The 13,399-nt window shown below is 49.4% G+C and overlaps 1 protein-coding gene across 1 annotated transcript; it reads right to left on the bottom strand.

The window, feature by feature from the left end:
- Positions 1 to 3,467: 3,467 nt before the first annotated feature.
- LOC127045317 (uncharacterized) lies at positions 3,468 to 6,512 on the bottom strand. Its single transcript, XM_050941324.1, has 2 exons — positions 6,205 to 6,512; positions 3,468 to 4,074 (listed from the first exon to the last, which is right to left on the bottom strand). Exons 1-2 carry the CDS (start codon positions 6,395 to 6,397, stop codon positions 3,545 to 3,547), a joined length of 723 nt encoding a protein of 240 aa, XP_050797281.1. The 5' UTR covers positions 6,398 to 6,512; the 3' UTR covers positions 3,468 to 3,544.
- Between the last annotated feature and the right edge of the window lie 6,887 nt (positions 6,513 to 13,399).

The following is a 13,399-nucleotide window of genomic DNA, read 5'->3' as shown; positions in this document are numbered from 1 at the left end:
GGTGCTGGAATCACACCTTCAGCTGAAGTCAGCAATTTCCCTTTTGCTTTGCTGTATGCTTTTCTTTTCCCTTCCTCTCTTGATCCAATCCAAGGCCTAATTCTGCCATTACAAAGGAAGGAAGCCTTCTGGTTAAGGCACTGGAGTGAGACGTGGATTTCAATTCTTGGCTCTACCACAGGCTCCCTGTGTGACCTTGTCCATCTATTTCTCTCAGCTGCATATCCCCATTTGTAAAAATAAATACTTCCATTCTCTCACCTTTTCTCTATTTACATAGACACATAGACTTAACGTCAGAAGGGACCATTATAGTCATCTAATCTGACCTCCTGCACATTGCAGCCACAGAATCTCACCCACCCATTCCTGTAACAAACCCCTTACCTATGTCTGAGTTATTGAAGTCCTCAAATCGTGGTTTAAAGACCTCAAGGTGCAGAGAATCCTCCAGCAAGTGACCCGTGCCCCATGCTGCAGAGGAAGGCGAAAAAACTCCAGGGCCTCTGCCAATCTTCCCTGGAGGAAAATTCCTTCCCGACCCCAAATATGGTGATCGGTTAAACCCTGAGCATGTGGGCAAGACTCACCAGCCAGCACCCAGGAAAACCATAATGGTGAACCTTGTTCTTTCAGTCAGCAATTGTTCTGCTTGCCAGCCTTTTCCTCCAAATTCTCTTTTCGAGGGTCCCAAAAGGGAGCGATGGACAGACTACCCCACTCCCGATTTGTTTTACCTCTCAGGCCTAATGTCAGACACATCAGTTTTGGTTCATTGATTTTTGGTCCCACGATTTTCTTGTTTATCAGGCATTATCTTAACACAGTCCTTGAATGATATCAGCAAGCCTTTGAGTTTAAACTAATTCTGTTTTTGTTGTTGTTTCCCTTTTGCATCTTTTCCCATCAACATTGATTGGTATAGATTATTGTGATACTTTATAAACTGTCACTCACTTTTTACGGTTGAGATCACAATTAGGGTAAATTTGTAGGCCTAGTTATCGCAATTGGTGTTGAACTGGTGCGCACACATCAAATTATAGATGCTGCTCTTTCCTGCACACGCCGCAGATGAGGAGGCAACTCTCTCACTCCATCTGCATATTTTTACAAATCTTGATAGGTCTGAAAAGCAAATCTTACACTTTTTAATACATGTTCCCAAACGAAATGAATAATCCCTCTTAAAAGTGTTTCAGAGTAGCAGCCGTGTTAGTTTGTATCTGCAAAAAGAACAGGAGTTCTTGTGGCACCTTAAAGACTAACAAATTTATTTGAGCATAAGCTTTCGTGGGCTACACCCCACTTCATCGGACGCATAGAATGGAACATATAGTGAGGAGATATATATACATACAGAGAACATGAAAAGGTAGGAGTTGCCCAATCAACTCTAAGGCTAATTAATTAAGATGAACAGTTGTCAGCAGGAGAAAAAATACTTTTGTAGTGATAATCAAGATAGCCCATTAAAAGTGTGTGGGCACATCACTTCCAAGGTGAGTCCTAACACAGGACACTGCTCTGTAATAGATGTTAAACACTTACAAGAAGGTTCTTAAATGAACTGATTTGTTCACCCAACGTTCAGTTTAGCAATTCAAAGCTCAGAAAATTAAAAATATAAAAGATTAAATGGTTTGTGCGTGATGCTTGAGCTCTGCATTAGTATCAAATCTACCAAGGAATTACCTAAGAGAGAAAAGCTACAAAACAGCAAAACAAATTTCACTGGACTTGCTTAACACTTACCAGACCACAGTTTTCCTCACTCATCAATCGGCCTTTACAGACTTTCCTTCTGAAACTCAGGCCATGGCTACACTTACAGTTCTGCAGTGCTGGTAGTTACAGCTGTGTTCGTACAGCTGTGTAGGGCCAGCGCTGCAGTGTGGCCACACTGACAGCTACCAGCGCTGCAGTGTGGCCACATTTGCAGCACTTGCAGCGCTGTTGGGAGTGGTGCATTGTGGGCAGCTATCCCACAGAGCACCTCATCCCATTTTGGCGCTGTGGCTTGTGGGAAGGGGAAGGAAGTGTGCGGGTCTTTCCGCTTCCTGTTCCAACGCCCCGTGGTGCTTTGCTACACATTCCGAGCAGTTTGGCGGCATTGTGAGTCTGCAGCGCGATTTCTGAGATTTCTGTTACAAATGGAGCCTGAGCTGCTGAGGACCTTGCTGATGAACGTTGCCAGCACATCACGCATGGCAGTGGAGCTATTCCTTCAGCTGCAAAGTGACAGTGAGGAGTCAGACCATGATATTGAAACGCCTGACGCTCAAGACACTCAATTGCTTGTGGCAGTAACAGACATGCTCAGCACCGTGGAACGGTTTCTTTGGGCTCGGGAAACCAGCACTGAGTGGTGGGATCACATCGTCCGGCAAGCCTGGGATGATGAGCAGTGGCTGCAGAACTTTCGGATGAGAAAAGCCACTTTCATGGGACTGTGTGCTGAGCTCACCCCTACCCTGTGGCGCAGGGACACGAGATTGAGAGCTGCCCTGCCAGTGGAGAAGCAGGTGGCTATTGCAATCTGGAAGCTGGCAACTCCAGACAGCTACCGATCGGTGGCGAACCAGTTTGGAGTGGGAAAGTCGACCGTTGGAATGGTGCAGATGCAAGTTTTCACAGCCATTAATCGCACCCTGCTAAGAAGAACTGTGACTCTGGGGAACGTGCAGGACATTGTGGATGGCTTTGCACAAATGGGTTTCCCTAACTGTGGAGGGGCAATAGATGGGACGCATATTCCTATTCTGTCCCCACCCCACCTGGCATCAGAGTACGTTAATCGCAAGGGGTATTTCTCCGTGGTTCTGCAAGCGCTTGTGGATCACTGTGGGCGTTTCACTGACATTTACTCAGGATGGCCTGGAAAGGTGCATGATGCACGCATCTTTCGGAACAGTGCCCTGTTCAGGAAGCTGAGGGCCGGGACTTTTTTCCCAGACCGCAAGATCATAGTAGGGGACGTCGAAATGCCCACTGTGATCCTTGGAGACCCCGCTTACCCCTTAATGCCTTGGCTCATGAAACCGTATACAGGGAAGCTTGACAGGAGCAAGGACCAGTTCAATTACAGGCTGAGCCGGTGCAGAATGACTGTGGAGTGTGCTTTTGGCAGTTTGAAAGCCCGCTGGTGTTGTCTTTATGGGAAGCTAGATTTGGGGGAAAACAGCATCTCCGCTGTTATATCCGCGTGCTGTACCCTCCATAATATTTGTGAAGGGAAAGGTGAAAGATTCAGTGAGGAATGGACCTCCGAGGTTCGACGCCTAGAGGATGAATTTGCACAGCCAGAGAGCAGGGCTACTAGAGAGGCCCAGGAAAGGGCTTCAAGGATTAGGGATGCGTTAAGGGAGCAATTTGATGCTGAGAGCCAACAGTAATGTTTGGTGCCTTTGCTGTGCTCCTTTCTACCTTGGGGTACAGTATTTACCACTTTCTGCAATAAAAAAATATTGTAAAAGCCATAAAATCCTTTATTCAAAGTACAGTACATAAAAGGCCAGGGGGGTTAGGGTGGTGGACTGTACATTCAGAGGTTTGAATATGTCCTGTTTGGATTGCTGTTCAATGTCTGCTGCACTTCAGGATTACTATGCTGCAGAGTAATGGGGGTGGAGTGCACAGGGTAAGGATTGTAGTTATCAGGGCTGGTAGGTGATCGTACAGGTGTTGGGGGCAGCTGGGGGTAATAAGAAACTGGCTGCTGGAGAAAGGTGTTTTGTGCAAATACCGGGGAACAAGAAAGAGAGCTTTGGGATGGTTGTGGGTTACCATGGTACAGATCTGCCTGCATGGCTATGAGAGACTCGAAAGAGTCAGTTTGGCGAGCCAGGAGACTTATCATGTGCTTTGAGGTTTTTTTGATAGCCAATTCCTTTCTCCTGCTTTCTTTTTGCCTCCACTCATACATTTTCTCTCTCCATTCCTGCGTCTTCCTACTTTCTCTGTTGTAGTGATTCATAACTGCTTTGATCAATTCTTCTTTTGATTTTCGCGGATTTTTTCTCAAGTTCTGCAAGCAACGTGAGGCCGGTGATCCGGCTGCATTAGTCAAGGTCACTAGAAAAAACATAGATAGAAACATGTAACACACAGAGGCTACATTGTTTATTATCACACAGTGAAGGAGTTTTTAGACTTTTTGTAGCATCATTCCCACATACCTAACATAACACAGAGAGGCCAGGGAAGCGAAGGCATGGCTAGCAATGGGGTGAGTGTTTCTGCCCCGACTTCACCTGGGAGGGGGCACTGACTGATGGCTCACTGGGGTTAATCTGCACTGGGTAGAGGAGGTAGCTGGTGGCCTGCACAGGGGACAGTAGGGAACATGAAGCTGGCGAGCTGCTGGCGGGGGGGGGCAGTCCGCGGAACTGCCTGCCTGCTGGGGTGGGGGAACGCACCGCGGGGCTGGCTACCTGCTGGAAGGGGGGAGGGAGACTGGAACGCACCGCGGGGCTGGTTACCTGCTGGAAGGGGGAGGGGGAGACCGGAACGCACCGCGGGGCTGGCTACCTGCTGGAAGGGGGTGGGGAGACTGGAATGCACCGTGGGGCTGGCTACCTGCTGGAAGGGGAGGGGGAGACTGGAATGCACCGCGGGGCTGGCTACCTGCTGGAAGGGGAGGGGGAGACTGGAATGCACCGCGGGGCTGGCTGCCTGCTGGAAGGGGGGGGGAGACCAGAACGCACCGCGGGGCTGGCTACCTGCTGGAAGGGGGTGGGGGAGACTGGAACGCACCGCGGGGCTGGCTACCTGCTGAAAGGGGGTGGGAGACCAGAACGCACCACGGGGCTGGCTACCTGCTGGAAGGGAGGGGGAGACTGGAATGCACCGTGGGGCTGGCTACCTGCTGGAAGGGGGGGGGAGACTGGAATGCACCGCGGGGCTGGCTACCTGCTGGAAGGGCGTGGGGAGACTGGAACGCACCGTGGGGCTGGCTACCTGCTGGAAGGGGGGGGGAGACCGGAACGCACCACGGGGCTGGCTACCTGCTGGAAGGGGAGGGGGAGACTGGAATGCACCGCGGGGCTGGCTACCTGCTGGAAGGGGAGGGGGAGACTGGAATGCACCGCGGGGCTGGCTACCTGCTGGAAGGGGAGGGGGAGACTGGAATGCACCGCGGGGCTGGCTACCTGCTGGAAGGGGGGGGGAGACCGGAACGCACCACGGGGCTGGCTACCTGCTGGAAGGGCGTGGGGAGACTGGAATGCACCGTGGGGCTGGCTACCTGCTGGAAGGGGGGGGGGAGACCGGAACGCACCGCGGGGCTGGCTACCTGCTGGAAGGGGGTGGGGAGACTGGAATGCACCGCGGGGCTGGCTACCTGCTGGAAGGGGGGGGGAGACCGGAACGCACAGCGGGGCTGGCTACCTGCTGGAAGGGGGTGGGGAGACTGGAATGCACCGCGGGGCTGGCTACCTGCTGGAAGGGGGTGGGGAGACTGGAATGCACCGCGGGGCTGGCTACCTGCTGGAAGGGGTGGGGGAGACCGGAACGCACAGCGGGGCTGGCTACCTGCTGGAAGGGGGGAGGGAGACCGGAACGCACCACGGGGCTGGCTACCTGCTGGAAGGGGGGGGGAGACCAGAACGCACCGCGGGGCTGGCTACCTGCTGGAAGGGGGAGGGGGAGACTGGAACGCACCACGGGGCTGGCTACCTGCTGGAAGGGGAGGGGGAGACTGGAACGCACCGTGGGGCTGGCTACCTGCTGGAAGGGGGTGGGGAGACCGGAACACACCGTGGGGCTGGCTACCTGCTGGAAGTGGGGGGGAGACCGCGAACCTGCCGCCCTGCACTGAAGTATCCCTAAATTCTCAACAGGGTTTCCTACTGCCAGATATATCACTGCTGCGTGTTACCTGGGAAGAGAGGGTGGGTCTTCTACAGCAATGTGGATTCTGCCCTGGCCCCTATGCAGCTTGCCTGTGTGCAGCCATGGTCCCCCCACCCCTCGCTGCATAGTGGATCGGACGAGTTGGCCTGACCGGGACAAGAACCACGGTGGCTCTCCCTATAAACTTGAGAAAGCACTTTGCCCACGCTCTGGCTGCAACTTTTCAAGAGATTACCAAGGCCGATTACAGAGACGTGATAGAGCAAATCAATGGGCTATTCCACGTTTAGGCATGCATGTAGGCAGCCATAACCCAAACCGTCCTCTCCCAAAACATAAAAATCTGCTTACCCCAAGCACGCTCCTCTGCTTCTTCTTCACCCGCAACTTCCCGCTGCTGCGACTGGCTAGCCTCCTCCTGGCTTGAGAAGAGCTCCTGGCTGCATGCCTCCTGGGACTCTGGGGTATCTCCTTCCACCCCAGTAGCCTGACTCTCGGCTTCCTCTACACCTTCCCCCACTTCTCCCTGCTCTGAACTCTCCATCGTGCTCCTAGGATTGGCAGTGGGGTCACACCCAAGTATGGCATCCAGCTCCTTGTAAAAATGGCAGGTCCTGGGGGCAGCTCCTGAGCGGCGATTTCCCTCACGGGCTTTGCAGTAAGCACTGCGCAGCTCCTTAATTTTTACCCTGCACTGCAACGCGTCCCGTTCATGGCCCCCTATCAGCAAGGACTGTAATATCTGCCCATAGGTATCATAATTTCTCCTGCTGGAGCGCAGCTGTGCTTGCACAGCTTCCTCACCCCAAACACTGATGAGGTCCTGCAGCTCGGAACTGTTCCATGCTGGGGCTCGTCTGGGGCGTGGAGGCATGGTCGCTGATTGATTGCACTCCACACCTGGCTGAGCAAACAGGAAAGGGATTTTTAAAATTCCCGGGGCATTTAAAGGTGGGGTCAGCTGAGCCCAGGGCAGTGGAGTGTGCAGGATTACCAGAGAGGCTTAAAAGGTATGCTGAAATACCTCCTTATACCCCGGAGGTCAATAAAAGCACTGGTGGGGTCCACACTTGCTGACCAGTGCTAGATTACCAGAGCTGGAATCGCTACACCCAAGGCTCGACCGGGTGTACAGCCAGCGCTGCAACCAGGGAGTTGCAGCGCTGGCCGTGCTTTGCAAGTGTGGCCACATCCTAAGTTGCAGCGCTGTAACTCCCTCACCAGCGCTGCAACTCTCTAGTGTAGCCATGGCCTCAGAGACTGACATGGCTAACTTATCAATTTCGAAGAGGAAGGGTGACCTTATGTTTAAGGTAGTGAACTAGCACTTAAGACACCTGGGGTCAAATCCTACTTCTCCTACAGACTTCCTTGGGTAAGTCATTGAATCTCTGTGTCTCGGTTCCCTGTTTTTAATAATATTTCCCTACATCACAGGGGCATTGTGACAATAAATTCATTGTTTGTAAGCGTAGGACTGTAGGCCTGACCTGACATAAGTAATTAAACATGGGGGAGGCCTCATTTCTTGGAAGACAGGAGTAGGGAGGTAAATTGATTAGCAGGCTGAAAATGGAATATTTTTGCTAACTGCGATAAGTAGATGGATCAGTAAGATAAGAGACAGAATGTCTGAGCAAGCCAAAATACGAGGCAGAACACCCATGGAACCATTTACCATGAACAAGATAACAATGGACAAGATAAATCAGGAATGTAAAGATAAGGTAAAGAGTAGGTCGAGCATGGACTGTGCATGAATTTGCATGATGGTTCCCACAGAGTAACCAAGCTAATCCAAAAAATGTGTGATGCAATATACAGTAAATGCAATGGGACGTGTAAATGTATATAAAGGAAGCAGTCTGCTTTGTAATTTTGGATGTGTGGTACCCCCTATACCAATCCCCTATGCTTGAGTATGATCAACTCACTGCAGCTTTGCTGTGTGTCCAGTGGTGGATTAATAAATTAGCCGCCCCTAGGCCCTCAAAAAATTGCCTACCCCCCACCCCGTGCCAGCTCACCTCCGCTCCCTCACGGCAAGCCTTGGAGGGAGTGGGGAGAAGGGGAGTTTATGCGCGCTTGGGGGATGATGGAGGTGGCGCGGAGGTGAGCTGGGGCAGAAAGCAGTTCCCTGCCCCCCGATTTACTCCCCGCGCCCACGTCCGCTATCCCCTGAGCGCGCTACTACTCGCTTCTCCTCCCTCCTTCCCAGCGCTTTTGCGTGGCAAGCCTGGGAGGAAGAAGGGGAGTAGCGGTGAGCTTGGGGGATGGCGGCAGTGGAGCAGAGATGAGCTGGGGGGGGTGGTTCCTGCCCCCCCAGGTTACTCCCTGCGCCCACGGGCCCCAGCTCACCTCTGCTCCGCCTCCTCCGAGTCCACCGCTACTCGCTTCTCCCTCTCTCCCAGCACTTTCATGCGGCAAGCCTGGGACGGGAGGTGGAAGGAGGGAAGCACGGCGTGCCTGCGGCCGGAGGCAGGCCAGGGATTTGGGGAAGGAGTGGAGTGAGGGAAGGGGCATGAACAAATTTGCCACCCCCGCAAAGTTGCCACCCTAGGCCTAGCCCTTGTTGGTCTAGGGGATAATACACCACTGTGTATGTCAAAGAAAATGAGCCCTGGTCTACACAATGAGTTTGGGTCAAATTTAGCTGCAGTAGATCAATTTCATAAGCAATGCATCTACACAACCAACCCCGTTCCATCAACCTAAAGGGCTCTTAAAATTGACTTCTGTACCTCTCCCTGGCGAGCGGAGTAGCGCTAAAATTGACTTTGCTGGGTCGAATTTGGGGTAGTGCAGATGCAATTCAACAGTATTGGCCTCCAGGAGATGTCCTAGAGTGCTCCAATGTGGCCGCTCTGGACAGCACTTTCAACTCTGATGTACTAACCAGGTACACAGGAAAAGCCCCGGGAAATTCTGAATTTAATTTCCTGTTTGGTCAGCATGGCAAGCTCAACAGCACTCAGCAGCACAGGTGACCATGCAGTCCCAGAATCGCAAACGAGCTCCAGCATAGACTAAATGGGAGACACTGGATCTGATTGCTGTGTGGGGAGAAAAATCTGTGCAGGTCGAACTCCAGTCAAAAAGAAGAAATGCTAATATATATGCCAAAATCGCACAGGGCCTGGTGGAGAGAGGCTACAACAGGGACGCACAACAGTGCTGTGTGAAGGTTAAGGAGCTTAGGCAAGCCTATCAAAAGACAAAGGAGGTAAAGGGTCGCTCCGGGTCAAAGACCCATACATGCCGCTTCTATGATCAGCTGCATGATATTCTAGGGGGGGACCCTAACACTATCTCACCACTGTCCCTGGACACATGCAAGGGGAGAGTCTCACACAACAGGGAGGAGGATTTTGTGGATGAGGAAGAGGAGGAGAATGTGCAGCAGGCAAGTGGTGAATCCGTTCTCTCCAGCAGCCAGGACCTTTTCATCACCCTGGAGCAACCCTCCCAAGGCAGTTCCTGGACCCTGAAGCTGGAGAAAGCACCTCTGGTGAGTGCACATTTGTAACTACACTACAGGGTTTAAAAGCAATTGTGTTTAATGTTTGATTTGACCTGAAGACTTGGGATGCATTCGCATCCTGTACAGCCGTGGAAAAGTCTGATGCCTGTGGATGGAGTGGGAATCCTCCAGGGACATCTCCATGAAGCTCTCCTGGAGGCACTCTGAAAGTCTTTGCAGAAGGTTTCTGGGGAGGGCTGCCTTATTTTGTCCTCCACGGTAGGACACTTTACCACACCAAGCAAGTAGTCTGGAATCATTGCAGCACAAAGCATGGCAGCAATTGATCCTGGGTTTTGGTCACATTCAAGCAACATTCTGTCTATATCTTTCTGTGTTAGCCTGAGGAGATGATATCATTCATGGTCACCTGGCTGAAATAGGGAATTTTTTGTAAGGGAACAGTAAAAGGACCCCATTCATGCTGGGTTGTTTGCACTTGGCTAAAAGGATCATCCCTGAGAAGAGCCATGAGGTAGGGGGAGGAGTGACAGGATCATTCCAAATAGCCATGCAAAGGGGTGGGGGGAGGTGTGTTCTGCACATCCACCTGAAAACTGCAGCCCCTGCCTTTTAAACAGCAAACCCAATTGACATTGTTTGTATGGGAAAGGAGGGTGCTGCAGTTTGAAACCTTTCTCACATGTTATGAAGGCAGAAGAAGCCAACCCTGTGTACCCTTTGGCTTACCATGGCTGCCTGGAAATGGAATTCTGTTGCCCAGCCGTGTGTGATGTGTCACCATACCAGCTGGCGCTCAATAAAAAAGACAAAATGTGATCTTGTACCCAAAGCACATGTGCTGTCTGCTGTGAATTGCTTGATTCATTGTGAAAGAGTGTCCCTTTCGTTCTCAGAAATGTATCTTCTTAAATTCTACTCTCCCTTTTTAAGGAATAGGGGAAGCATAGAAACATTTGCACCTGCCATGCCACGTTGATGTTGGTGAAACGTCCCTTGTGATCCACCAGTGCCTGCAGCACCATTGAGAAGTACCCCTTGCAGTTTACGTACTGGTTGGCAAGGTGATCCAGTGCCAAGATAGGGATACGCGTTCCACCTATTGCCCCACCAACATTAGGGAACTCTATTGCAGCAAAGCTATCCACTATGATCTGCACATTTCCCAGAGTCACTACCCTTGTTAGCAGGTCAGTGATTGCCTTTGCTACTTGGATCACAGCAGCCCCCACAGTAGATTTGTCCACTCCAAATTGATTCGCAACTGACCGGTAGTAGTCAGGCATTGCAAGCTTCCACAGGACTATCACCACTCGCTTCTCAATTGTCAGGGCGGCTCTCATCTTGGTATTCCTGCATTTCAGGGCAGGAGAAAGGAACTCACAAAGTTCCAGGAAAGTGGCCTTATGCATGCGAAAGTTTCGCAGCCACTGGGAATCATCACATACCTGCAACACTATGCAGTCCCACCAGTCTGTGCTTGTTTGCCAGGCCCAGAATCAGTGCTCCACTGTATCAACTTGCCCCACTGCCACCATGATGTCCCAATTGCCACATATTGTGCTTTCAAGAACATCTGTGTCCATTTCCTCCTCAAATTGTTCTCATGCTAGCAGCTCCTAGTCAGGTTCTGCACATACTGCAAGATAATGCACAAGGTGTTTACAATACCGTGGCTAGCATCAACTCATGGAGTGGTGCACTGTGGATAGCTATCCCACAGTTCCCGCAGTCTCTGCTGCCCATTGGAATTCTAGGTTAAGCTCCCAATGCCTGATGGGGCAAAAACATTGTCGCAGATGGTTTTGGGTACATGTCATCAGTCTCCCCTCCCTCCCCCCTCTGTGAAATCATTTAACTTTTTCATGTCTCAGTTTACTAATCTACCAAATAGAATAATAAAGTCTACATTGCAGGTGCATCATGAAGGTCAATAAACTAATGTATTTAAAAGATTTTTAGGTACTTTGATGGGTCTCACTCCTGCAACATGCTGAGGATCATAGCTCTAATCCAGCCAAGCACATAAGTGCATGCTTAACTTGAAGTGAATGGGACTATTTGTGTGCTTAAAGTTAAGCATATGCTTAAGTGCTTGGCTGAATCAAAACCAGAATTTTCAGCAGTACCTTGCAGAACTAAGCCTTTACAAGAGTAAGGTGTCATTCCTTTTTTCCAAAAACTTGCTGGGCCAAATCATGAAATCCTAATATATTGTATGATTCTACCACTTTCATTCACATTCAGTAGCAACTTACTCTGTGAGTAGTCCCCTGGATAGAAATTCTGAGACCCTTGCTCATCTTACAGCATGAATGCTTCCACTGGAGTCAATAAGACCACTTGCACAGAATAGGCTACTTAATGAGTAAGAGTATCAAAATCTGACCCTCAATTTGTATTCACTCCTGACTCAGGGAAAAATTCCATTGACATTACAGGGAATTTCGCCTGAGAAAGAACTGAGCAAACACAAGTGGCCAAATTCTGCTCTGTTACAATGATGTAAATCCATGATAACCTCACTGAAACCAGTGGAGTTACTCTGTGTTTGCACCGGTATAAATGACGGCACCACCTCGCTCTGAGTCATTACCTTAGGATTTGGCCCTTAATTATTGCATGATACACTTTCAGTCCCCTTTCCTATCCCTTCGGTCCCTGGGGACAAATATTACTAATAATCAGGATGAAGGTGAGGGCAAAAACATTAAATGCTATTATCTTACATATCTACAAGGACAAGTGCATTATGATTCTACATCGAAACTCCCTAGTAGAGACCACAAGCAAACAAGCAATTTCTCCCTAACACATACATTCTGAAGGCGATGGCATTAAGGAAAAAATGTCAGATCAGAATATAATTACACTCAGTCAACATCAGCACACTCTCCCCCATCCCAAGAGAGAAAGACTCCGCTCTGCTTACTGAGCACATTTGATTTAGGGGGACATAAACATACATAATACTGCTGGTTTCAGAATTCTAATGGATGTCATCCTGCCCTCCGGCTAGCACTAATCCAGTGGGGAACTAGCCAACACAAGTACTTACAAATATGCCTAATCCTTTTACACACAAGGCATTTGTCAGACCACAGACACCGGGCTTTCAATTCCACCAGGAAATGCGCTAGCAATTCAAGTGCATAAACAGTGTAATGTGGAACCATTATTCGGCGACATAGGTTGCTGAGCAGCTCCAGACTTAAAGTGTCGAATGTAATTGTGTGGATCTGTGACGTGCGTAGATTTTTCGACACCATCTCAGTTGTTACATTGATTAAACCATTTCAGCTATTTGGGTCACCAGCACAGAGTGCCAAGTCATTGATTTCATTGTACAAGGGTAGGGAAGAGAAACAATCATCTTTCTTTTTTTTAACCAAATGATTTAATGCTTTCTGTATATGCAGGATGCAGAGATCTTTGCATGCAAGAAAAATTTGAGGAGAAGAATGTTAAGTAGTCGAAATTCATTATCTGTCTCAAATCCACAGCATGGCAAAATAACCTAGTACCCTCGGGGCAAGTTGCTTTCTCTCTAGAAGAAATGAACAGTAAACTAAATTGATACATTATTTTACATCCAATACTTCTGGAATCATTACATTGATCAATGGAGGTAGAAATCTGGCTTAATTTCACATTTGATTGTATTTCCAGTGTTTGGACAGAAGTGTAACAGAAGCTCATGTTAAAAATGAATAAGTTCATTAAAAAAATTTAACTAATGGCTTGGTGTTTGCTGAAAATATACAGATGTTGTGACCCTAAATCAATTAATGTCATTAGACAGAATAATGCACAGCATCATCTTTTTTTCCCTTTCATATCTATACACAACCAAATACCCAAGAGTCAGAGAATGATGAGAACATAAAAGCATAGGGTTCCCATCTATGCCATTTGAAGTTCATGGCAAAACTCCCATTTACTGGTAGAACTGTAGCTGTCTTTCTTAGCTTAAGCCTCAAAAGGTGCTGATACAATATAGTGAGAGGTACCAAATGGATGCTAATAAAAGAAAAGAAGAAGAAATAAATAGTAAATGGGATATAA

Source organism: Gopherus flavomarginatus, chromosome 2 (genome assembly GCF_025201925.1).
Source record: "Gopherus flavomarginatus isolate rGopFla2 chromosome 2, rGopFla2.mat.asm, whole genome shotgun sequence".
Taxonomy (NCBI): domain Eukaryota; kingdom Metazoa; phylum Chordata; order Testudines; family Testudinidae; genus Gopherus; species Gopherus flavomarginatus.
Note: the sequence above shows the minus strand (reverse complement) of the source record. Positions and strands in the feature narration are given on the sequence as shown.

Excerpts from the sequence above, each read along its gene's own strand:
- LOC127045317 (XM_050941324.1), bottom strand. The coding sequence starts at position 6,397 with ATGGAGAGTTCAGAGCAGGGAGAAGTGGGGGAAGGTGTAGAGGAAGCC. Across the intron at positions 4,075-6,204 it reads AGCAGAGGAGCGTGCTTGGG|TGACCTTGACTAATGCAGCC; the intron begins GTAAGCAGATTT and ends TGTTTTTTCTAG.